This window comes from Astyanax mexicanus, chromosome 1, assembly GCF_023375975.1.
Source record: "Astyanax mexicanus isolate ESR-SI-001 chromosome 1, AstMex3_surface, whole genome shotgun sequence".
NCBI classification, from domain to species: domain Eukaryota; kingdom Metazoa; phylum Chordata; class Actinopteri; order Characiformes; family Acestrorhamphidae; genus Astyanax; species Astyanax mexicanus.
This window is the reverse complement of record NC_064408.1, coordinates 128,257,327-128,284,960: the sequence shown is the minus strand read 5'-3', so window position 1 is coordinate 128,284,960 and position 27,634 is coordinate 128,257,327. Positions and strand designations below refer to the sequence as shown.

The 27,634-nt window shown below is 36.5% G+C and overlaps 2 protein-coding genes across 3 annotated transcripts in view; both read left to right on the top strand.

The window, feature by feature from the left end:
- Window positions 1–7,608, top strand: part of LOC125785055 (beta-1,4-galactosyltransferase 3-like) — a 56,982-nt gene extending 49,374 nt beyond the window's left edge. The window contains exons 7-8 of one of the 2 annotated variants that reach the window (XM_049469148.1): window positions 76–6,350; window positions 6,483–7,608. In XM_049469148.1, the coding sequence (XP_049325105.1) occupies window positions 76–340 (265 nt within the window). In that variant the 3' untranslated portion in view covers window positions 341–6,350; window positions 6,483–7,608. Of the gene's footprint in view, window positions 1–75; window positions 6,351–6,394 lie in introns of both variants that reach the window. The other variant, XM_049469147.1, reaches the window with a different exon arrangement.
- A 1,363-nt stretch (window positions 7,609–8,971) lies between these two features.
- LOC103032524 (metadherin b) lies at window positions 8,972–26,518 on the top strand. Its single transcript, XM_049469079.1, has 13 exons — window positions 8,972–9,422; window positions 11,172–11,267; window positions 14,167–14,248; window positions 16,174–16,491; window positions 17,216–17,260; window positions 18,838–18,963; window positions 20,196–20,255; window positions 20,796–20,870; window positions 21,345–21,457; window positions 21,780–21,890; window positions 21,993–22,061; window positions 23,090–23,192; window positions 24,642–26,518. The coding sequence occupies exons 1-13, from the start codon at window positions 9,144–9,146 to the stop codon at window positions 24,707–24,709; spliced, it is 1,545 nt and encodes a 514-aa protein (XP_049325036.1). The 5' UTR covers window positions 8,972–9,143; the 3' UTR covers window positions 24,710–26,518.
- Window positions 26,519–27,634: the final 1,116 nt, after the last annotated feature.

The following is a 27,634-nucleotide window of genomic DNA, read 5'->3' as shown; positions in this document are numbered from 1 at the left end:
TGATACATTATTATATGTTAAAATATTGTAATTTTGTTCACCCCTGTGGTCATGTGTTCTCGTTCTGATCCGCAGGTTTAACATGCTGGCTAAGACGAGACAGACGTGGAAGCTGGACGGGATGAACTCGGCGGAGTACGAGGTGATCTCGCGGGAACACCTCCCCCTCTATACCAACATCACCGTCAACATCGGCACAGAGGCGGGACTGCACCCCCCCACGAAGCCCCCGCCCAAACCACGCAAACAGAAGAAGCAAGAACCGCCTGGGGACCCTAAGGGCCCCAAGAACCAGGAGGACCCTGATGATGAGCTGACAGACTTTCAATCTCAGCACTGACACACAATGCCTGCGTCATGTGTCCCCAAAAACACCCCCAGTCCCCAAAAACACCCCAAAAACAGCCACACACACATACTCTTATCTTTACAAACAGAGGACATATATAGAGTGTGCGCTGTGGGTGTGGGGACATCATGCCTTCACTGCACTCCTTAAACCAATACTGGTCATATGCCATATCTCTCTCTCTATCTCTCTCTCTCTCTTTTTCTCTCTCTCTCTTTCTTTCTCTTGCTCGCCCTCTCTCGCCCATTTCACCTCCCAGTACAGACTGCTGTGGGCTGGACTCTGCTGCCCCCTGGTGGGCACTGACGGACCCTCAGAGGGCGATCCACACGCCGCCCCCACAATGTTTGGACCGGACGTGTGCTGGATAAACCGCCGTGGCCTTAGACTAAAGCTGCACTCTCTCTATATCCTGAGAAACTTTTCTAGGTTTTGATTGGTTGGTTGTTTTAATTCTGATTAAACTTCATAGTTTGTGCAACCTAATCTTTATTTTCTGCATCTGTAGCGTACGATCAATTACCGCGAATGAAGATGATTATGATTCAACTCCCTGAAATTCTGAGTTATAAAGGAAGTCAATAGGTCAATTTCTAAATTCTAAGATTATACTGTATATTGAATTATGACAAATATATAATCATTCAATAATGCAAATAGTTTTTAAACACATTTCCAATATTTCAATATATTTCATCTCATTACATGAACTGGCACATTTTTATTTTCAAAATATTTGTTGTTACAGATATCTGACAGTCTTTCTTTGTTTTTTTATATTGTTCATATCATTATTGTAATTAAATTGTATCAATCGAAATTAAGACATTTCAATATAAATTGTGGCCATGTGCTGTGTGATATGGTAAAAAATTGTAAAAAATCTAAATATTTTTCAGGATTTGCGAATTTTTGGGATGCTGAAAAAAGCTTGAGTAGCAGCAGATTAATTATCCACTGAATTTTCATTAAATTATTAAAACAAACTATCTATTAAAATACATATTAAGTGATTTTTATACATTTTTCTGCACTTTATCCAATTAAACATCAGCTTAGTACTTTTTCTGTCTGTCAGCAACAACAGTAGTGAGATAATTCTGCACATCTGTACATCGACCAAAAAACGTAACAGTTTCATTAACATCATTGTTCTTTAATCATTGACGATACGATAGCCGCAATATGTTTTTAAGTATATTGTGCATCACAATACTAAAATATAATGCAATTATCATTTTGCCCACTCCACATTAAATGTGTAAACATGAATTTAGAATATTTTAAACTAAGTACTTTCCAAAAACCCTTATAAAACTAAATAATCTTATTTTTTCTTTATTAATCTGACCCTCTGTTGACTTCTATTGGACGTTCAGGGGAGTTTTTGACTCTGCAGTGTATTAGTTCTGTCCTAACTTTAAGGAAATGTGTTGAAATTGTTATCTGTGGTCATTAAGCGTACGTTACAGCTGCAGCAGATGCAGATTAGCTTGGGAAACATGGGCGTGTCCTTCTGCAGAACAGAAGGGTGTGCGTCCTGCAGGCCTGAGTCATGCCACTCTAAAACACCATTATTAGGACTGGTTGGTCTGAATGACTATGAATTTCTTTCTTTCTTTCTTTTTCATTTCTTTTGACTGCTTTATTATGATTATATTTAATATTCTTATTATAATTATTATGCCTATTCTACTCTTTTTCTGCATTTTACGTACTGTAAAAGATAAATGGACTGAAAAACGCTACTTTTTAAAAATCTGCGTAATTGGATCGTATTTCGTAGCGGTAACCACTGCTGTGTACATATCTAGAAAATGTTACTTTTTTTCCAATTTCTTTGCTCTTTTTCGCCATTATGGCCTTTGGACATGACTCCGCCCCTCATGCGGACTGCCTCCTCCCATCACAATGATGTTCTCTCATTTTGTTTTTTTGGGTATCACTTTAAAATAAGACTACCTTTTATAAAGTGTTTATAAATGGTTTACAATTTGTTTATTAATGTTACTAACTAGGTTATAAATGCCTTAAAATGTATTAATAATCAGTTATAACACATGCTTAGAAAGGGCAACAATGACCTGTGGTTTGCCAAATAGTGAACCCACAGCCATCTATATTGTTGCCCTTTCTACGTATGTGTTATAACTGATTATTAATGATTTTTAAGGCATTTACAACCTAATTAGTAACCATTAATAAACTAATTGTAAACCATTTATAAACACTTTATAAATGTAGTCTTATTTTAAAGTGGTACCGTTTTTGGTTTCTTTTTGTTCTTTTTTGTTTTTCGACTTTAATTAATTTGTGCTGATTCGCAGGATTGCATCAGGGCGATCAATCGATCTGATTGGCACTTTTTAGACTGATGGATATTCAGGGTCACTGTGTTACAGTGACTGAGTGTGTGAGTGTGTGTGTGTGTGAGTGTGTGTACGAGTGTGTACGAGTGTGTGTACGAGTGTGTGTACGAGTGTGTGTACGAGTGTGTGTTGGTGAAAGAGTGAATGTGTTATGAGACATTTCCTTCTCTTTATCTACTTTAGCACCACTGTGTATCTAGTTAAAAGCTAGAAATTAGGTTTTAGGACTTAGGATTAAGGGTTTAAAAGTTAAGGAGGATATCTAGAGCCATTTCGTACAGTTTGAATGAACGGAGCGTGCCAACAAACTCCGCCCATTCTGTGCTTTTTATCTCTTTCAGTCCAAACAATGATGAACTGATCACGCCTCCCTGCAGGCCGTAGTCCCCCAGGGCTCTGTTTTAAGACCTATTCACATCTGTAGCTGGTTTTAGTTGAATTCTCTGGTCTGTATCAGATAATGAGTTTTCTGTTTGCTGAGGCATTTTCCCCCTCAGTTTTGTTTGGTTTGTTTTCACACAGGCACAAACCTAAACACACCAAAATGTGACTGATTGGTTAGAGCTGACTGGAGCAAGACTAATAAAGTAAATACAGGAAGAAGGTCCTGTGTTTTAGAACGGCACCTGCAGTTGTTCAGTGTGAAGCTGATTTGCTTAAACACTGAAAATTGAAATGTTGCAGTGAACCAATGGCCACGAGCAGTAAACGCTGCACATACCTTTTGCCGTGTTCAGTGACAAAACAGCTTATCATGTAGCAGCAGCAGCGGAGATTAGCATTAGTTAACTGCTATAGTGGTAATAATATGGTTAATAATAATATCAGGTTAAACTGCACCTGAACAGCTGTTTAGCTCAAATATGAGGGAAGTTTAATATTGGGGTCGGATCGAGGTTGGATCACATTCCCACTCTGGAGTAGTTTTGGTTGCCACTCGAGTGTTATCACTGTTTTTACACCTGCCTAAAAGAAACAATCAAAGAGTTTAAACCAAGTCCGTTGTAATCAAACTAAAAAGTGCTGTTGTTTAAACACCTTTTAGAGTTTTTGAAATTGTCTATGAAACCGCTGTAAAAGAGAGCTGAACTGTGGAAAAACGTGAAAACTTGCAGTTCAGAACACTCCAAAACGACCAGCTGACCGCTAGCGACCATAACGACCGATTTCTCGTACATTTCTGCGCCAATAAAGTGCTACAGTTTATTATATTTCAGGGCAGAATGCTGCGTTCCATGTTAACTTGGATGTCAGAATTTCTCCAAATGGTTCCAAGTAGGAGATTTCAACTGGAATGTTGGATTTCCTATTTGGAAAGCCGGGACAGCCTCAACCAATCACGAGTTCAGAATCCAAGATGGCGACCTTGAGCATCAACAGTAGTGAAAGCAGTAGTATTATTATACAGTTTATTATCACTTCTATCTACAATATAAGCAGTCCTACACACAGTACTGCACAACTTCTATTTTGCGCTAAATTCTGTATAATGCTAATGCTAATCTTGAGCAATTCTCTGCCATGCTAACCTAGAACATAGTAAATGGGGCATAATTTTGATTTTGGTTTTCCCATATAACACTGGAAAATTACTGTTTAACTCTTTAGATTACTCTAAAATGTTTTGGATATGTTTTAAAAGAGTGTAAAATTATCAGAATGTTAAACTTTGGTTGGATATAATTCCAAGTTCTGAGATCTGACTTCTGAGGTAAATGGAACGTAGCATTGTCCTTAAATTTTTATTGTTTTTAAAACTATTTGACTTGATGTAAATCTGTCAGGTGTTCTTTATATTGAATCAGAATTCATGATGATGACAAATAGATCAATAGACCAATTTCCTGTTGTTGTTTTTTTTTTTTCTGACCATGACAATATAATGGATAATAACATTCTATTTATATTTTTATTTATGTAGGGCTGCACGATATTGGGGGATAAAAAAAAAAATTAAACATGCAAAATATTTTTCTACTATTATATATTGCAATATTTATCTAGCATGTCAGGAAATGATTAGTGTGCTTTGCCAATGAAATATTGAAGTAAAGTACATCTTATTAAGCATACAATTAGAAAATATATATAGCATACAGAACTTTCAAACTATCATTGTATAATGACTTTGTTTTAAGTAATTTTGGAGCATTTCTATTGGTCCCTTCATCATGAAATTCTGAAACATTATATAGAACAACAGCCAGATTAACATACAATACAAACAAATCCAATGGTTGTGCATCACTATCATGAGATCATATATAAGGGTTGGTATTTTTTTTTTCAAAAACCCGGTAAATATGAGTTCTTCATAATTACAATATTCATATAAATACTTTATAATATGACTATTAATATAGTCAAATATGAGGATATATAGTCTTATGCAAAACTGCAATCTTAAAATGGTACGTATTTTGTAAATTTACAGAAACAATTTTTTTTTTTTCTTCTAAATTTATCAGATTGGAAACTATAAACATCACTAAGGTACCATCACTTCTGTGCACGATAGATTTAATTTAAATAAAACATTAATTTAGTTAGTAATTTAGTGGTTTTTGGTACAGGATGAGACTCACTGATGCTCGTTATCATTTACGACGCATGTAATTTGACCAGGGGGCCAATTGTTTTTGCATAAAACTGTGTGTGTATGTGTATCTATATAAAATATAGACCCTATGTATATTACATTACACAATTACATGACTGCAAAGTAAGTGTGTGTGTGTGTGTGTGTGTGTGTGTGTAAAATGTTCTCAATGTGCTCTTGCTGCTTCAGGTTTAGGGGTTTATGGGTAATGTAGGCTGGTAAATACCACTTTCCGTTTATGCTAGCTAGGAGTTAGCGGATTAGTTTGGTCATATAAATGAAGAAAATCCATCTTTTTACCTCAAATTTACTCACCTTTCATCTTCCAGACCATGCTTTAATCCACACTGGAGCTACCAGACTAATGTACACTATATGGTCAAAAGTCATGGGACACCTACCCATTCATCGTTTTTAAGTTTTAATCTGTTTTTTTAAGACCAGTTTACACTGGTAACTGGTTTTGGGAGGTTTAAGCTCCCAAAATATACAGCAAAGCATACAGCAAAGCATTTTGCTGTATATAAATATACAGCAAAAAATATACAGGCAAAATATACTCCATATATAAATATACTACATACTCCATACTGGTCCAACTGGTCTATCAGTATCTCCAACTTGATCAAGCTGCTCTTACTGGTTTATTAGTTTGGGTAAGCTGGTAAAACTGGTCAAGTTGATCATTCTGGTCTACAAGTCAAACTGGTCCTAAAACTTGGTCACGATTATGATGGAACAGCCCAGTCAGACTCGTACACAAGACTGCTCATACTGGTTGAGTAGCTTGGTGATGCTGGTTGAGTAGCTTAGTCATACTGGTTATAAAACTTAGTAATACTAGCTTGGTCATACTGGTTGCATAGCTTGGGCCTGCTGGTTATGAAGCTTAGTAATACTGGTTGAGTAGCTTGGACATGCTGGTTATGAAGCTTGATTATACTGGTTGTGTAGCTTGGTCATACTGGTTGTGTAGCTTAGTCATACTGGTTGAGTAGCTTGGTCACACAGGTTGTGTAGCTTGTTCATACTGGTTATGTAGATTGGGCATGCTGGTTGTGTAGCTTGGTCATACAGGTTATGTAGCTTGGGCATGCTGGTTATGAAGCTTGGTCATACTGGTTATGAAGCTTGGTCATACTGCTTGTGTAGCTTGGTCATACAGGTTATGTAGCTTGGGCATGCTGGTTATGAAGCTTGGTCATACTGGTTATGAAGCTTGGTCATACTGGTTATGAAGCTTGGTCATACTGGTCTACTAGCCTGTTGATGTCAGTTGGTGGAGGAGCATGGCCAAGCTGGTCATAGTGGTTGCCTAGCTTGATCAGATTGGTGAAGCTTGTTTGACCACGTTAACCATCAAAACTAAAACTTATACTTGACCCATACTGGTCAAGGTCTAAGCTGGTCCACCAGTGACTGGTTAGTTACATTAGCCTTTTAGCTCCAGGTGTTGTAATTTTCTACATCATAGCCTGTGTGGGCGCCCTACGCAGCTGCCCACGTTTTATTCTTCTGCATTTGTAACTTGTAACTTCCTTGTTTAAACTGCAAGGGTGGGAAAGTGAGGACGTGAACACGAGGCTACATGTTGCGTAGTTACATTTCTTGGAACGTGTGCAAACAAAGAAGTATAAATTGGCTTTAAGAAGCTAAAGAAGGTAATTTTTACACCGTATCTGGGTTAACGTAGGGGGGAAAGTGTATTTTGTGTTTTTTGATCAAATGTCGCTTTTAATCGAAGAGTTCTTTTGAAGAGTTCTAACCGCTAAAGCTAACGGACTTTATCTGACTATTGAAGATATCCTGCGTAGTGCTCTTCCTTATAGACTCGATCATCTTAATTTTAACGCTCCTTAATCGAACCTCGCGCCTCATATCAAAGCCATAAAGGGAAGACGTACAGACATATAGTAGCGATGATAGCCAATCACAGTTAGCGGTTCAGTTTAGCAATAGTTTTACGTTACGAAAGCTCGGTTTCTTAGTTAAATTTCAGTTGAAATGTAAATATCAGTTGATGAAAGGCCAAAACATGATTGTTAGTAAGAGTTTGGGAGGGTAAACTGAAGAGACCTGGTGAAACGTGCCTTGTGGGGCAGCGAAACCTGTTGAATCCGATCTTCGTGAAGGGCAACGATCAGACGATGATCAGACAGGATACTGTGGTGTTTTTTTTTTATTATTATTATGATTGATTATTTTATTGAGTGAACGAGTGAGTGAAGTCTGCACACAGTACATAGTGGCCTTATAATGAAGATTAAAGAAATAAACATGTTCATAATGTATTCCGTTTTTGTGAGTTTCTCTTTTTGTCCTGTTTAATTTAAGAAACTGTTTTCACAGAAACATTACAGAGAAACCTGCTACGTGCAGTGTGTCCTGGAAACAAAAATGCTAGTTTAAAGTTCTGCCATCAGAGGCAGCAACATGTGTCTGCAGGATTTTCTACTTATATTACTGAGCTTTTAGTGTTGCTCGTATCACTACTAGGGGTGACCGACTGTCGTATGCAATGCTCCTTAGATCATCAATGTGACATTTCACAATTAAGGCAGAATTGAAGTGCCACTATTTTGAAGGCCTCCAAAACCGTTAAACAGTGTGGATTCTTTGCTAAAGATGATATAATTCTCGTTTTGGTTTGCAACGCCAATCATCTGACCATCCTGAGTAAAATTCAAGGCTTCAGATGTATCATAGAGGCATGTCTAGCAGTCCAGATCCCTCACCAAGTGTGGTGTGTAATCTTCAACATAACAATTTAACCCACTGATTTAGCCAATCAGCATCAATTAGCATAACTAGCACTAGAATTAACATTAGCGCTAGCATGCTCTGTGTATTGTGGTGTATAATGATTGAATAAGTAAGCAACATTAGCTTTAACAATAGCATTCTGTAAATATTGTTGTGTACAATGTGTAACATAAATATTTCACCCCCTGATTTAGCCAGATAGTATCAGTTAGCCAAACTAGCATTAGCATGCTGTGTGTATTGTGATGTGGAATTTTTTTTAACAGTGACTAACCCACTGATTTAGCTTGTTAGCAAATTAGCATTAGTAATAGCATGCTGTGTGTACTGTGGTGTGTAGTATTTAACATAACTAACCAACTGATTTAGCCTGTTAGCAAAATTAGCATTAACATAAGCATGAGCATGCTGTGTGTATTGTAGTGTGTAATATTTAACGTAACTGTTTAACTCACTGATTTAATAAGTTAGCTAAATTAACATTAATATTAGAATTGTGTGTATTGTATTGTATATTTAACGTAAATAATTAAACCCACTGATTTAGCCAGTTAGCAAAATTAGCATTAGCGTGCTGTGTGTATTGTGGTGTATAATTATTTAATGGTAACTATTGAATAAATTAATTTAATTAGTTAGAAAAATTAGCATTATCATGCTGTGTGTATTGTGGGGTACAATATTCAACATAACTGTTTTACCTATAGATTTAGCCAATTAGCATCCGTTAGCACTAGCATTATCATGCTGTGTGTATTGTGGTGTATAATAATTTAATGTAAATATTTGACCCACTTATTTAGCCAGTTAGCATCAGTTAGCAAAATTAGCCTTATCTTTAGCATTAGCATGCTGTGTTTATTGTGCTGTACGGGGGGGTGAGCAGCAGGCGGCGCTGTTCCGCAGGCTGGGGGTACAGCGGCTCCGCGCACCGCAGCACACCGAGCTGAGTCGCGGCTCCTCGGCCTCTTCGTGACTGATTTCAGGGTACAAATGTCTCGGTTCTCGTTGTTTTCCGCCATGTTTTAACCCCGCGGTCCGTTCTCTCACCGCCCGGGCGGAGATGGCGCAGAGCTGGGCGGACAGAGCCGAGCAGATGGTGTCTTCTCTGGGGGAAATGCTGGGGCTGGAGGCCGCGGCGCCTCTGGCCCTGTGGCCGGCCGGAGTGCTGCTTCTGTCGGTCGGCCTGGGGCTGGTCCTCACGCTGCTGCTGCTGGGGCTCCACAGGCCCGGAGCGGCGAGGGAGCAGCGGGGGAGGGCCGAGGACAGCCCGCCGGAGCCGGGCCGAACCGGGAAGCCCGAGGAGCCGCGGAAGAGGATAAGGAAGAAGGCGGGAGAGAAGGTGAGATGAGGCGGACAGATAAGACCCGGAGAGTGCCGCTCTCTGACCGGGATCAGCCTGGAGCCCAGCGGGGGCTCAGTTCATCCCGAGCCGGAGGACCGGCCAGCCAGCCAGCCGCTCAGCAAATACTGAAAATAAACCCTGTTTAATTCAGTAAATACTGAAAATAACCATGTTTAATTCAATAAATACTGAAAATAACCATGTTTAATTCAGTAAATACTGAAAATAACCATGTTTAATTCAATAAATACTGAAAATATCCATGTTTAATTCAGTAAATACTGAAAATAACCATGTTTAATTCAATAAATACTGAAAATATCCATGTTTAATTCAGTAAATACTGAAAATAACCATGTTTAATTCAATAAATACTGAAAATAAACCCTGTTTAATTCAGTAAATACTGAAAATATCCATGTTTAATTCAGTAAATACTGAAAATAACCATGTTTAATTCAATAAATACTGAAAATAAACCCTGTTTAATTCAGTAAATACTGAAAATAACCATGTTTAATTCAGTAAATACTGAAAATAACCATGTTTAATTCAATAAATACTGAAAATAAACCCTGTTTAATTCAGTAAATACTGAAAATATCCATGTTTAATTCAGTAACTGTATAAAATGCTGTTTCATTCACTTTATACTGAAATAAAGCTGTTTTTTGTCCAATAAATACTAAAATAATGCTGTTTTACGAAATAAACACTGAAAACGCCCCCTTTTTATTCACTAAACACTTAAAACAACGTTGTTTTTATTCATTAAATACTGAAATTAACCCCGTTTTATTTACTAAATACTGAGAATAACCTTGTCTTATTCAATAAATACTGAAAGTAATGCTGTTTCTATTCCCTAAATACTGAAATAACCCTTATTTATGTACTAAATACTCAAAGTCCTGTTTCATTCACAAAATACTGAAATAACCTTGTTTTTAATCTCTAGATACTCAAATAACGCTGTTATATTCACTAAAAACTAATGTTTTATTCAATTAATACTGAAAACAAAGCTGTTTTTATTTACTAAATACTAACATAACTGTTTTGTTCAATAAATACTGAAATAACCCTGATTTTATTCACTACATACTAAAATTAACCCTGAATTATTCACTAAATACTGAAATGATGCTGTTTTTATTCAGTAAATGCTAAAATAATGCTGTTTTATTCACTAAATGTAAAAAAAAATGCAGTTTTTATTTAACAAACACTAAAAACGCTGTTTTTATTCACTAAATACGGAAAATCACCTTGGTTAATTAAAAAAATGCTGAAATATTGCTGTTTTTATTTACTAAATACTGAAATATTGCTGCTCTTATTCACTTAACACTACACACTACAAAAACACTGTTTTTATTCATTTGAAACCGTTATATGGTATATTTACCTTCACTAAACACCAAAAATGACAGTTTTACTCTATAAATACAAAATTAGGGCTGTTTTTATTCTACAAATACTGAAATAATGCTGTTTTATTCACTTAATACTAAAAAAATAACACTGGTTTAATCACTGTGTAATGTAATATATAAGCACAGCTCTTACCATTCACTTTTTAATAATAAAGTAAATAAATAAATAACTATGAATATTTTTGTTCTCTATATAGGAGCAGTGCTGTACGGTGTGTTATGAGTTTGTGATTGTAATAAAGCTGATGATGAGCGTATAACTGTAATTAATGCTGTTATTAAGGGGTCTGTGTGTGTTTTTGTGGTATAGAAGCTGCAGAGGAACGGTCTGGCCGTGGAGCCGCAGGAGGAAGTGAAGCCGGTGGAGATGCAGAGTTCGGACCCGGCTGAACCTAAAGCTGATAAGGTACGGGTCCGTATCTCAGTGCTGGGGGGCGGATATGAGGGTATATATGGTGGTCAGGGTGGTATAGACGTTGATCTGAAAGCACCAGCTGCCGGTGTCGGGTTCCTGCTCAGTCTGCAGAAACAGCAGACCGGTTTTAGAGACGCTTCTACAGTAACAGAGCTCAGAGAAACCACTGTACTCCAGGAAAATAGGGATATAAATAACATTAGTGTCATAAATCAGTTATAAAAAAAGATATAATTGGAAATATCACAACAGAATTAGCAGTGACTTTATTACTGCACAGGTAAAGTGTAGTAATAAAGTTTTAATATTTTTTCTCTTCTCTGCTGAAACTGAGACTCAGTCCTTAATCATGTTAATCTGAGCTAAAGGCTAAAGCTGCTGTTTCCATGTGGGTCAGCCAGACGTCTTCCTGTAGCAGTTTTTAACTCCAGTTTCCAACAGTCTTTATTTGAAGGTGTAGGAAACAGTACTCACCGCTCTCTGGCTTCATCTGTAATTTCTTTAGAGAAAAGAAAAGAACTTCTACTTTTAATAGTTACAGTTACAGAGTTCTGGAACCACGCTCCCTGCTAAGCCTAATAATAATAATATAATATATTCATTCTAAAACTGGGGCGTTGGGTTGCTTTTTCCGCAGGAGTTCTTCTTATGGCTACGTCACTCAATCTTACGTACTTGCGTCACACATACAGCCTGTAAAAGAGGATCCGGCTCAGTTTTACTGAACGCGAGCGGCTGGTGGAGCAATGGAGACTTCAGAAGAGGAAACTCAGAGATCAGTACACTGTAAAAAATAAAACTTAAAAATGTTCTGCTTATTGTGATTTTTAAGTCAGCTGAATGAGAAATACTGAATTGCACCCTAAAATATTGCAAACTTATCACCCCAACGTACTTTATTAAGTTTCTTGTTAAAAGTTGGTCTAACTAAATAATCTGTGTTGTCAAAATGTACTAATTGTAGTTGAACCCTAGTCAAGGCCAAACCAACCACTCTGCACTACTGCACATGCTCAGTTTGACACTTTTTTTTGATTGGGGTCTACGGAGCAATTCTGCAGGGGTTTTCACTTGATGTTAATCATGCTATTTGCATATTGGGCGTGTCCTTCCACTTCACACTCACCATCAGTGTGTAAGCATTTTCCACATGCTGCCTTCACTTGGAATTTGCATATGTGTTATATAATAGTAACTGCCTGGTCTCTGTGTTGAAGGCTGTAAGAGCAAGTTACTATATTTTGTGTTGCTGAGGCCATGCCTGACAACAAGGTGGTTATGTAATAATCATAAAATCCACATAAATTCCAAATACCCAGTTGCTATGTTAAATTAACAAAAATATAGTGTTGCACCCGCTTTTGATTTATGTAAAACATTTAACTGGTGCAACTTATTTTTTTAGTTGGTCCTAAAGGATAGTCAGCAAAACTTGCAAAACACATTTTGTAGAACTTAAATCAGGCCAACTAAAGACACAAATTACATTTTGAATTTGGTGAGATTTTATATTTGTAGTTTCAATGCATGTGAAAAATGAATGATCTGAGCTAAAGATTTCTGGTTGGCACAACTGCATGTGGTTTTCTCTAAAACTTAAAAGACTGAGTTGGTCTCAAAACTCAAAAATCTAGTGCAATAAGTTGCCTTAATATTTTGAGTTTTCTCAACTTTTTTATTTTTACAGTAGCTCATTCACTCATAGTAAAACCAAAGAAACGAAGGAGTGAAGTTTCTGACTGAGCGCTCTCTCTCTCTCTCTCTCTCTCTCTCTCTCTCTCTCTCTCTCTCTCTCTCTCTCTCTCTCTCTCTCTGACTGAACATAATCTGGAATTGGATACATCCGCTCTGAAAGGAGACCGCATCACACCCGCCCGGTTTAAAATGATTCTTCCGCATGCTTGGTGCAATTACCCATTCTCACCAGAGAGGCGCTAAATCTCCCAAATCCCAAAACTTACAGACATCAGCTTTAACCAGTAACTTGCCTTTTTAAAAACCTTCTGTTTTTAAAATGTAAAATGATTAATATTTTTAAATAATTTTCCTAAAAGCCCTGGAGTTTACTGCAAACTATTGTACTATTTAAGTTCACTATATTTCGTACAATGTTGGGTTATTTACTTAATTAGCCAAAATTTTACTCATTTAACACCCGTTCTTCTATGTGTCAAACCTCATACTATAACAGACACTTTCAACACATCACATTTTAGTCTTAATTTTATTTCTTTTTCCACATGAATAAGTGTTAACTCAAAGCAAACCAGCACTAAAATCAATATATCAGTTTCTTGCTCTGTCTGGACCAAGAAAACCCATCTACAAGTCTTTGTTGCTTGATTTTCACTGTATAGCTCAAATACTGTATTTTTCACACTATAAGGTGCACTTAAAATCCTTTAATTTTCACAAAAATCGTCAGAGCTCCTTATAATCTGGGGCTCCTTATGAATGAATTCTATCAGTCAGGTTTTAAGGAGCAGTAAAGTCACTCTGAACACTGAAGTACAGAGTTATACAGGAGTTTCAGTTCAGTTCTCCAGCAGTATTAGCATTAGCTGCTAACAGCTCTAAGCTCTAGCTCTTTGACCAACCAATGGTGAGTATTATCGGCCTGTAGCCTGCGCTGCTAACCCCGGCTAGCACTGCTGGAGCATAATCAGCATTAGCCGCTAACCAGGTGGGACGATCCGCTAGCTAACATCACTCTGGCTCTTTAGTGTAGCGCTGTTGGGTAATGTAGCTCTGTAAAATGCACCTTATGTATGAAAATCCACCAGAAAATAGACGTTTATTGATATATCAATTTATATAAATATGTATATTTATAGTCCAGCATGCCTTATAGTGCGAAAAATATGATAACCCCTTTTTTACCTGCTTATAGGCCAAGAAGAATAAGAAAAAGCCCAAAACTCCAGCAAAAGAAGCAAAATCTGCCCCTTCAGAGCGTAAAGAACAGGATGAAGGTAAGTTCTGATCCGTGCCGTGACTGATGGTTATTAAAACAGTGAACTCTGCTCTGATTTATGTTGTTTCTGAAACTGTAGGAGTAGGAGTCACTGTTTTCTGTAAACATGGGCTGATGTTTAGGTGTGGGCAATCTAGTTCAGGTGTGCAGTTAGCACCTGTCAGCTAACCTTTAGTGTTTATAGACAAATGTATACCTAGATGCAGGACTGGCCATTATTGCAGCATGTCTGTGTGTCCGCCATATTGTTCCAGGCAAGACTGGCCTGTAAACAGATACAAGTAAATGGACAAGCTGCAGTTTTCTGAATTAAAAAAACTGTGACGTTGAAATTTCTATATCAATTTTAATGCATCTTGGATCTGCTGTGGCAAGAAATAGCATGTGAACTCTTTGGAATTGCATAGTTTTCTGCATAAATTTGTCATAAAATGGGATTATAATATATAATAAACAATAAAATATGCCTAAAATAATCACAAAAAAGTGATGATCTTGCAGGTCTTCCTGCAGAACATTTTTTATCCTTTATTCACCAGACATCTTAAATGTAGATCTTCTTTAAATATTTCAAGTATTTTACAGTACTGCTCTTAATGTTTGAGGCATTAAATGAATCTTATATACAGATTGTCTTTCTCTTTATCTTCCCAGTCGTTCTTTTAGATCTAGCACTTCCATTCTGCATTGAGTACCTGAAGTTAATAAGAAGAGAAGAAGTGGGGAATAAGCTTTTTGTTTTTATGCTCCGAAGAAATGGAACAGCTGTTTCAAAAAAAGCAGCTGAAGGCATATTTTTATAAACTTCGTTTTAATAACTGAGCCATTTGTATTTACTGATTTACACTTGATTTTTGTTATTTTTGTTTTAATTGATTTATTTTAATATATCACAGTCACTACATGTTTTAATTCGTCTTGACATCATTCTTACCCATCCTTACGCAGAGTGTTTTTGGAGAAAATATTGAAGTATTGTGATATTATGTTTTGCAGTACTAAAATGATCCCCAAAAACATAGTATTGATTTTTATTTAGTATACATATAATACAAAATATTTTTAGGTGAACTTCGCTCATTCAGAACCAAATGTACCTCTAGATGGCAGTGTTGTACTTTGACATTAGATCCAATTAGTTTTGATTGGATATAAAGTAATATTTTTCTTTAATCAAGTTTAATATCTTTGATGGTTTGTTGTTAATGGCATTTTTATAAACGACAGTAAATATATATATATACAACTCTGGGAAAAAATGAAGAGACCAGTTCAGTTTCTGAATCAGTTTCTCTGATTTTGCTATTTATAGTTTTATGTTTGAGTAAAATGAACATTGTTGTTTTATTCTATAAACTACAGACAACGTTTCTCCCAAATTCCAAATAAAAAGATTAATTTAGAGCATTTATTGCAGAAAATGAGAAATGTCTGAAAAAAACAAAAAAAAGATGCAGAGCTTTCAGACCTCAAATAACGCAAAGAAAACAAGTTCATATTCATAAAGTTTTAAGAGTTCAGAAATAATCAATATTTGGTGGAATAACCCTGGTTTTTAATCACAGTTTTTTTTTCATGCATCTTGGCATCATGTTCTCCTCCTCCACCAGTCTTACACACTGCTTTTGGATAACTTTATGCTGCTTTACTCCTGGTGTAAAAATTCAAGCAGTTCAGTTTGGTGGTTTGATGGTTTGTGATCATCCATCTTCCTCTTGATTATATTCCAGAGGTTTTTAATTTGGTAAAATCAAAGAAACTCATCATTTTTAAGTGCTCTCTTATGTTTTCCAGAGCTGTGCATATATAAACTGCTTGCATTATCTTATAATATATCGCAATATATAGATTCTTCTACTCTAATGTGAGTGTGTTTTATGTATTATTATTGGATGAATTGTGATTATTTTTTTTTTCTTTCAGCTGGTGCCTGGGAGACTAAAGTGAGTAATCGTGAGAAGCGTCAGCAGAGGAGGAAGGATAAAGGAACTGGAGATGAATCAGGAAGTCCTGGAGGAGTGGAGCCCACAGCTAGTGTTCCCAACCCTGTACAGCCCATAATAACCCCAGAAGAACCCAAAGCCCCCACCCCACCGACCCCAACCAACAAAAAACACACCTCCAACACGCCCTCCACCACCAACAACGCCACCAGAACAACCACCTCCACCACCACCACTCCTAAAACCTCCCCCAGGACCACCAGCAACACCACGCCGGCCCCCGCAGCCCAGAGAAAAGGTACAGTACTCCCCCAGACCACTGCAAACCCTCATCACTCATCATATATCTATTATTATTGATTAATTTTACACATAACAGCTCTGGAAACAAATAAGAGAGCGCTTAAAAATGACGAGTTTCTTTGATTTTACCAAATTGCTTGAATGTTTGCACCAGGAGTAAAGCAGCATAAAGTTATCCAAAAGCAGTGTGTAAGACTGGTGGAGGAGAACATGATGTCAAGATGCATGAAAAAAAACTGTGTTTAAAAACCAGGGTTATTCCACCAAATATTGATTATTTCTGAACTATTAAAACTTTATGAATATGAACTTGTTTTCTTTGCATTATTTGAGGTCTGAAAGCTCTGCATCTTTTTTTGTTATTTCAGTCATTTCTCATTTTCTGTAAATAAATGCTCTAAATGAGAATATTTTATTTGGAATTTGGGAGAAATGTTGTCTGTAGTTTATAGAATAAAACAACAATGTTCATTTTACTCAAACATAAACCTATAAATAGCAAAATCAGAGAAACTGATTCAGAAACTGAACTGGTCTCTTATTTTTTTCTAGAGCTGTATTTTATTTGTTACCAGGTGTTAAGATTGCTTTCCTAAAACGTTCTGCCTAAAATTAATTTTAAAAATATTATTGCGCATCAACTTTGCTTTTGAAATGTATTATGTTATGAGTTTATTAGTCATATTACCCAGTAACGGTTCACTTATTGTTGTTTACAGAAGAGCCTCCTGCAGTTGAAGTCCCTCATGCTGTCCTTCCACAAGGTAAACATACCGTTACTAATTACTATCTCAGTATTAATACACATTTTTCCATCAGATTTCATCAGCTGCTGTTTAAGTAATGCTATCATTGTTTAGCCAATGTCTCATTCAGTGTTTCCTTCTGAAATTAAGGGTATTAGAAAGAGTTTATCCTACTAATGTTGGAGTAAATGTCTCTAGTGTCATGTAAGGTCTTTCTTCAAAATATTTTTAGAGCATTGCTTTGAGGATTTGATTGCATTTAGAATTTCATCCAAAACTTCATCCAAACTTATTTCATCCAAAAGACAATCAATTCAGGGAGGAAAAAAGTGTGAAAAAAATACATCATAGAATCTCCTGAAAATAACATCCAGCCTGTTTGAATATTTCTTATAATATACTTTGTAATTTTTAGTTTATTATAGGTACGTTAAACTATCAATATGTGCTGCTAAATTGGTTTTGGGGCCTAAATGTTTTTCTCCTCGCCAGTAGAAACTGCAAATGAAGGGCGTGACAGTAAAATAATCGCGACTAATCGACTAATCTAACAAATAATCGTCAGATTTGATGACAAATAAAATAGTCATTAGTTGCAGCCCTACTTTATACCCCTGTACTAGCTCAATAGGTCCATATTGGTGTATCTGCTCCGTAAACTCCTATTATATTGGAAGTACTTTTTTTCTACCGTAACTATACAAGCTGTGTCTGTGTGTGCATTTGCACATCTTTGTCAGCAGTGCGTGCATCGTAACATGCTGTTGCTGAACACCTTCATATTTGGATATATAGTGTGTATATAGGAAAATGATATGCATTAGTGTTTTAAGGCATCCCATTTACAAAATATTCATATTTTGCCGACTGCAGGAATGACGAACCTGGCTGACTGGCTACTGTCAGTAACTAGTGGCAGACGCCCTCTTGAGGTTGATTCTAATAAATGTTGCTGTGCTTTCCTGCATTGACAGAATTAAAAGGCAGTTGATTGGTATGCTTGCCTTGTTGTACTACGATACATCGTTTAAGCATCGTCATTGGCATCTGTGCATGCGCAATATACACATCGCAGGACATGCAATGTCACTAAATCAGGCAAATAAATGAGGAGTAAACACAAGGTAGCGCATGGCCTTCATCCACATGGTTGGGCACGTGCTCGCAAATGCACGTGTGGAAAGCTGTGCACCTCAGTCCAGCGCAGTTTTTTACGCTGCAGATATTTCCAGTTGTAGCTGAATTCACACTTTTAATCCCAGAACAACAGAAAACGCACTTATTTACCTTTTAAAAAGACATTTAAATGCCTGATTAAAGGGCCGATTACTGTTGTTTTGCTGTTTTCCTCTGGTTTTGAGTTGAGCTCGGCACCGACTCAGCTCTTGGTTGGTCCGGACGTGAGACAGCATGTGGGTGGGGGCGGGGCTGGTGATGTCATTGGCCCTGCATTGTTAAATATTGCGATATATATCTTCAAAAAAGAACATTTGCAATGTAAAATGTTTCCAATATCGTGCAGCCCTACCTGATAATAAGTGATCATAGTTATTTAATATTTGACTGTCTAAATATATGTGTGTGTTTCTGTGCAGTGTCTCCGGGCTGGGAGGAGGTTGTGAATGTTAACGGATCCGGCTGGAGAGAGTTCGGAGCTCCGGTTCAGCTGGACGGCTCTGAACGGCAGGACCGACAATCCGCCTGGACTCACGACATGGAAGGTAATGCACCAGACTGCAGGGGGCGCTGAGGGGGGATTGTGGCTGTATCAACCTTATACTGCATGACAATCTCGAGACAGTCACATTTATTTAGATTGTGTTGGAACATCATGTACTGAAATTAATGCACGTAAGAAAACGTTGAGTAGGCTGGACTTGCATGATGCACCGAACGTTCGATGCTTTTTCAAAGCTTTGTCGTCACAAACGATTCTGTTCTTTAGTGTTCGATGCTTTCAATACTGTATAAAGACCAGGTGCTAACTTCAAAAGAGGTAAATTCACACCACGGCCAGTGTGGCAGGCAGTGTTAATTTTAACAACAGATTTTGATTTAGTTTTAGTCAAATTCTTGTGACGAAAATGGCATTTAGTATTAGTCTTAATTTAGTCATCTAAATTGTTTTTAGTTTTAGTCGACCAATTATCATAAGAATATAGTCGTCTAAAACTACAGTCGATTTAGTCGACTTAAATATAAAGGGTGTAAATGCTTTTAATCAGTTCCCTTAAAATATTATCTGCACACTTATACAAAATAAAACATTTATAACCAGTTGTGTAATATATTAATGTTTGAATGTAAATTATATTTACATTTATGTATGATTTAACGTATATAATATAATAATGTATGTTATTATATATAATAATAATAATTTATGTTATTATTGTAGGTATGTGACTGTAAATATTTTACATTTAAAATTTTGTTGTAGAATTCAAGTCATAATTAGATGCCTCTCCTGCTCCACTAAAGTAGTAGTGATTGGATCTCTCTCTAACTGGTCCCCTACCTTTCACAAAACTAAGTCACTTTTGATTGGATGTCCCGGCCAAACATTTATGTCTCGTTTTTAATAGTTAACGAAAATATCAGTTTATTTCGTCATTGTTTTTATTATTTTATGCAGATTTTTTTTTTTAGTTATCATCTCATTTTCGTCTTGAAACAAAGGTTTGTTGATGAAAACTATGGCGAAAATTATTTGTCAACAAAATTAACAATGGTGGCAGGTTTAGGTAAACCTAGTATTTTGAACCAAATGAATCATTTTGCTAATGACATTTCTGTGTTTTTGTCAGTTAGCACCACTTGGACTAAAATTGCAAATCATAAGATGATAAGAAAACCTTCACATGCCCATTGTAATAAGCAATTATTGGTTAAAATCTGTCAGTTACTCAGATAATCATGTTGGTTTACTGAAACGTTTGTTGTTGTTTTTTAGGCTCTTGGACAATCGTGGACAGCACTAATATTCCAGTCTCTTTCCCTGGACTGCCTACAGGTACGATAATCAAACCAGTTCCCTCAGTCCATCCAGCATCTGCTGAACTCTACACCTTTACACTGTATCCCTGCCTCGTCCTCATGAACCAATCTGAAGATACGAAGGCACTGAATCGGCACCATCATATGGCATATCAACCACTTAGCAACACCATGGAAACCTCCTAGCAACCACTTGGCAACACAGTGACAACATCGTATCGACAGTTAGGAACTCTTTACCAACCCCTAGCACCCTCATAGCTACCACCTGACAATGCCATGGCAATCTCCTAGACCCCTCCACCAACCACCATGGCAACCACTTAGCAATACCATGGCAGCCTCCTTGCACTCCTCCTTGCAAAAACATCTTGCAACACCATTGAAACCTCCTAACAACCACTTTGCAACACTATGGCAAGGCTATGGCATCACCATGGCAACCTCCTAGCAACCACTTAACAACACCATGGAAACCTCCTCTTTCTCTCTTTGTATCTCTCTCTCTGTTTGTCTGTCTCTCTCTCTTTCTTTCTCTCTCTCTCTCTGTGAGTAGGTGTTGAGTCTCAGGCGGTTGCTGATCTCTCCTGGACGTGTCAGCCTGTGGTGGATGATGAATGGTCTGGTGTGGGTGAGTTATGGTTCTATCAGGGCTCAACACGCTAATATTAAACTGCAGCTCTTTAGAAAATGAACCAAAGAGTCGAAAGTGGCGAGAGTGTACAGTTGTAGTGCAAAAAACGAGCCAAAGAGTCTAAAATCAGCAAGAGTGTACAGTTGTAGTGCAAAAAACGAGCCAAAGAGTCTAAAATCAGCGAGTGTGCAGTTGTAGTGCAGAAAATTAGCCACAGAATCTAAAAGCGGCAAGAATGTACAGTTCTAGTGCAGAAAACGAGCCAAAGAGTCTAAAAGCAGCGAGTGTGCAGTTGAATTAAAGAAAATTAGCCAAAGAGTCAATAAGCGACGAGAGTGTACAGTTGTAGTGCAGAAAACGAGCCAAAGAGTTTAAAAGCGGCAAGAGTGTACAGTTGTAGTGCAGAAAATGTGCCAAATAGTTGATCATTTATTGTGTGTGTGTGTGTGTGTGTGTGTGTGTGTGTTTTAGCCAGTGGCTGTGCGGACCCTGACTGGGATGCACCGACTGAAGTGTGGGGTCATTATGAGGATCAGCCACTAGAGGGCGCTGTGGGCACCCAGCAACCGTCGGCCGAGCTGCAGGTAAATATTCAGTTTATCCAGCTTTTTCTTTTGGAGCATTTCTGTGAGGATTTGATTGCATTCAGCCACAAACTCGCACATGAGGTCAGGATGTTGAAGGATAACCACAATACCTCATCTCCAACTGATTTATGTAGTTTCTTAATTTTATATAATTTATTTTCCTATTTATATCATTAATGAAGGTAGTGGAGATATTTATCAACATTTAATCAACAACTCACAACGAGAGCTAACCAGGATAAAGTACAGCTTCTAAACATGGTGGCGGTAGTTTCATCATCTACAACTCAGGCTAAAGTACAGCTTCCTGTCTCTGCAGGAATCTGATCCTGAAAAGGACAAAGACGACCCGGCTGCTCCTGGAAGTGGAAAAGCCAAGAAGAAGAAAAAGAAGAAGAAGAAATTAGAAGAGGGCGGAGCTACTGCTCAGGTGAGCGTTACCAAAACACTCTTCTAAATGTCTTATCCATTATCAGACTAATCATCTTTTAAAATGAAGACAACTCTTACTCTTCCTTCTTCTGATTGGCAGGTGGAGGTAGAAGTGGGTGTGGCTAAAGACCAGAACACTGCAGGGAACATTTTGCCTAAAACAGTCAAAGTAAGTTCTTTTTTAATTTTATTTTTTCACTTTTATGACTCACCTGAAAAGCATGCACAGGTTTCTGAAGCTCTCACGATAATTACATCATCGGTTTATCGTACAGTATATGGATGCAATGTTGCCCATAATGTTTTATTTTCAATACTTAATTTATTATTATTTTAATCAGTAGTTTCATTGCATGTGTGTTTAACTTTTAATTTTTCACATTTGTTTTACATTCTAATATTCAAATGTCAGAATACCTGACTTGGCTTCACTTGTATGTATACACATAAGAAACCACTTAAAAATGATGCGTTTCTTTGATTTTACCAAATTAAAAACCTCTGGAATATAATCAAGAGGAAGATGGATGATCACAAGCCATCAAACCACCAAACTGAACTGCTTGAATTTTGGCACCAGGAGTAAAGCAGCATAAAGTTATCCAAAAGCAGTGTGTAAGACTGGTGGAGGAGAACATGATGCCAAGATGCATAAAAACTGTGATTAAATATTTAAAAATTGTTACTCCACCAAATTTTGTTTCCTGAACTCTTTATAAAGACTTTATAAATATGAATTTGTTTCTGAAAGCTCTGCATCTTTTTCATTATTTTGTCCATTTTCTCTCATTTTCTGTAAATAAATGCTTTAAATGACAATATTTTTATTTGGAATTTGAGATATATGTTGTCTGTAGTTTATAGAATAAAAAAAACAATGTTAATTTTACTCAAACATAAACCTATAAATAGCAAAATTAGAGAAACTCTTAATTCTTTCCAGAGCTGTATGTAAAAATTCTTTAAAATAATGTAATTGCAATTATATGCTATTATATTATCCTTATATTTGAGGCTAAAATAGTCTAATAATGACAGTAATGTAGTTTATCACTGTTATTTTGTAATTGATTGTAATTTGAAGTGCAGTTCAGAATATATCCACTAGGGACAGTGACGTATGAACAGTAGTACCTCAGTGAAGGTGTGAATGAACTGAAATCAGGCGTGAAATTGTTAAATTGTGTTTGTTTGTAGGAACAGGAGAGCGTGGCTCCAGCTGGTCCTCCACGGTCTGTTGCGAAAGTGTCCGAACCTTCTGAAGCTTCAGTGAGCACCTCAGCAGCTCCATCAGCACAGAGTAAATCCCCCACCTCATACACATACACACACATACCAAAAGTCACGGGACTGGTAATAGTCTTGTGTCCCAGTTAGTCTTGATATTGCATGTTCCGTAAAACATCCTAAAGAACGCTGAACTAATCTGTGTTCTTCTGTACTGAATATAAATCTCTGGACAGTTTTAGCCAGAAACCACCGGTCACCTTCATTACCACGGTATCCACTGCAATGATCTACTGTACACTGTGGGTTGTAATATTAACCTTCTATATTCTTATTTGTATGGGAATTAGTGCTGTGTGATATGAGGATAAATATCGTGGGGATGATAGAAAAGTGTCTATCGTGCTGTTTACCTTCTATTGTCCCTATCAATTCTACAGAATTGACAAATACATAAAGTAGGCTATGATGAAATGTATTGGCGTGGTCACTTTGCATGAACTCGGTTTATATAAGTGATAATAAAGTAATCTTCGCAAAATGCGACATGACGCTGCTTTACGTTATTTGACGGACACACCAGTTTAAGAAGTGCTTTATGTTATTAAACTCATGAGGGCTGAACAATGGAGACGCATTGTTCTTTTAAAAAAATGAGCTACTGCATCTACCTCATCTGTTTTTATTTGATATATATATATTGCTGCACTAAAAGGTAGTAATTCTCATTTGTGAAAGTTTGTTTTAATGTCACTGAAAAAAAGTCGGAAAAAAGTAAGCAATGATATTATTTTGTCATATTTTTCAAAGAATAACTGAAAACATACTTAAAAGTGATATATCATGATATATATCGTTATCGTGATATAAAATATTCCATATCGTGATATATGATTTTTCCCATATCGCCCAGCACTAATGGGAATAGTTGTACATGAGGAGGTGGATAATGTCATTTTTCTGATTGTAAAGTCTGTAAAATGTATGACTGATTTATAGAGATGGGAGCGGCTACTCAATTTATGCACTGCCATCACCTTCAAAAACATTTGATCATAACCAGTCTTATTATATGGTTTTAATAATTAAAATTAATGATCCAACATGTCACAATAATATTAATGCACTTCATATATCCAGGACTGAAGTAAAATAAATTATATCTATAGTAGGATCTAGTAGATATTATTTAATGGGAAATGAGAGTGAATTTTCCTTTTAATTCAAACAGCTAAAAAAATAACACCATCTTACAGGGAATTTTGGCGATCACAATATTAAAAAATGTAGATCTGGATGGATCTACTAATGCATCTACTAACTAATCAGACCTCACTACAACTCCCATAATTCACCTGGCCTTACCATGAGCATGCTAACCAGAGTACCAGTGTTCAATCTGCCTCACTCACAAGATATAACCTCACAACTTATACAGGTGTGTGTGTGGGTGTTTCCAAACAGTTTCCTGAGGTACTGTCCCATGACTTTTGGCATTGGGGTTTTTGTGTTTCTCCTGTAGAAAAGGCGGAGGAGAGCTGGGAGTCTCCGAAGCAGGTGAAGAAGAAGAAGGCCCGGAGAGAAACGTGAACGTGGGTCCTGCGGGAGGAGACGTCGATATGCAAATTTTATTTTGGTTGTACGAAATTTCTGAAATATTTGACTTTTTGTCTTTTTTTTATGTACTAAAACCTTTGCCAGTATTGATTAGGGTCAGAACGTGACCGGGCGCATTCGTTCGGACGATGCGCTTAAACGTAACATATCAAACTTGTGACTGGACGCTTAAAAAAAAAAAGAATAAAAAAATGTGATGTCTCTTTTTTTTTTCGTGCGAATTATTGTCTGTTGTTAATTTATAATTATGTAGTGACTGACTAGGCTTTTATAGTGACGTTTATCTGAGTGATTAATAAAAATAATTAAAAATACCTGATTAAAACATATAAAAGTTGACAAAGTGTTCAGTACTGAGGTGATGCTTGGTTTAGTTGTAATATAATATAAAAGTCGCATCACGTTTTATTGTTATTGATAAAAAGGTCAATAAAAAAGCCATATGTGGAATTTAAAATTCGCTGTTTTATAGATACGAGTTAATAGATATTAACTGCTTGAATAACAGTGACTTTCTTTTGTTTTGTTTTTTTTCTCGATTTTTATTTATTTTTTTATTATTCCCCGTCAGAAATGTTGAACCCGGTGTCATTCGTATTTGCGCATCTTCTTTTTGCATGTGTAATTTTATTGGTTTTATAATTGTGAGTGGTTAATATTCATTCACAGGTTTTTCGGCATTTAGCTGCACAGCTCAGGAGCTGCAGACGCAAAATTCTATAAAATCAAATAGAATTGTATTAAATTAAACACCCATTCACACTGGTTAAAGGACTACTCTGGTGATTTTCAGCATAATCTTTACCTGCCTTATCTCTGGGCACTGACCTCCATTATAAACACTAATATTAATATTTAATTAGAATGAAATAAAATGAAATAAAAATAAACTGAAACGACATACTAAAGAACAGTCCTTTTATTAGTATGTACATTTTGTTCTTTTAAATATTTCTCAAGAATAGAGAATCTATTTTCAGCCAACTTTTATTTTAACTCATTTATAATTTATTTGTGCTGATACACAAAATAAATATAGATAATAAACAAACAGACAATTAAAAGAGGATTAATATGATGTAAACAAAATATAAAGCAAAACCAAAAGTATACATTTTAAGTTAGAGAAACTATATAAATGTTTAAAATTTATTTAAATCACTTAATGCTGTTTATATTGTATAATCAGTAATTCTGGACTGATTTGGGTTTCTGTAGCATGTGTGTGTTAGCGTTAGCATTAGCCTCCACTCTAAAAGTGCTGTTCAGTGCTGGTTTAAATGAAAGAAAGTGTGATATTTTTATATAGTCTCAGTGGAAATTGTTTAAAATCTTGCAGAACAGACTATTTACTATCTCTAAAATAATCTTTAGAAGTAATCAGTCAGCTAAATACTTTGTCTGCCCATTGACTTCCATTATAAATCAGATTTGAGTCCAAATGTTTTCTGCTTTTTTTTTTCCATTTTCAGGAAAACCTGTCCCAAGTTAAAGGTTAGGTTGAAATTCATCTGGAGTGCTCCTTTAACGAGTTTAACGAGCTTTATACATGAGGTGGTGAATCAGATTCAGAATCATCATTATTAATTTAAGTAAAGTATCTCTTGAACTGGTTCGTCGTGGTGTTTGAAACGTTTGTGGCGACAGGAACGAACTTGGATGCCTTAAACCTCTCGCGTGCAGAACGACAGCTGGAAACATCTGTCTGACGCATGCGTTTCTCTCCTGTTGTGTTTTTTTTGTCTGATTAAAGTCTGATAATAAAGGTGGTTTCTTTACAGATCTGCTGTTTCCTGTAGTTTCTTCCTTTTTATTGATTTGCTCTACAGTTTCTACAATCAACTGAGCCAATTACCTCACCCGCTCACTCATTCTGTGTTCAGACTGCAGGTAAATTGAGGTTTATTTTTCAGATCGGATTTGCTTGGGAAGTTCTTGGATTTCTTCTGGATTTCTTGGATTTGATGAGGTGGTTGTTGCTTGTTGTGTGGATAGGGATGCAAAAATACATCTACAATCTGATACCAGTGTCCAGACTGAGGCGCAGATTATGAATGCATTTCAAACCACTTCCAAATGTGGTTTGGATTCAAAAAAAAAAATAAAAATCTGATTTGACGTAGTTTCTGGCTGTTCAAACTATAGTAAATCGGGATATGCTCCAGACTGAATTTCACATGGTGTCTGGCTGTCCAAACTATCAAAAATCAGTGTGGATTTATTTGGATAAATTGTAGATGTAAAAAAAAAAAAATTGGGCTGGAAGTCTGAACACAACCTAGGGCTTACCCCCATCAATTACAGTTTAGATCGAGCCCAAAAAATCCAGCCCGAGCCTGATTTAAACCCCACATTTTTTTAGTAAATTGAGCGTTAAATCTGAGCTGTTCAAAATCATTTTGGGCTGTTTAAATGAGTGAAATCTGTTCAGAATGATGTTAATTAACATTGCAACACTGAAGAAGCATAGACCTACTATTTAAGAACAATGTTATTGAAGAACCTATCTCCCCGTCAACTCAAATATAATTAACAATGTTTAAGAAAAAAAAAAAACTTTCTGAACAACCTTTTTTTTCTTTTTACTTTTAGGCATATAGCCTCAGTACAAAACACATTAAACACTCAAAAAGGCTACGCTCCGTGTTTTTGCTGTGGAATGCTACAGGAGAATGCTGAATGAACACACTCTACAAAGGGACACACGTGTTGTTACCATCAACAACTAACCTGAAGTAGTTCCATTTTTCTGTGCTCACTGCGTAGTTCCAGAGTTGTGTGAACTTATGCAACATTTATTTAAAACACAGTTTGATTTATTACTTTACTATATTGTGATTATCACACCATAGCTTTATATAAAATAAAAATAGGTTTTAAAAAAAATCTTTGCCTGAG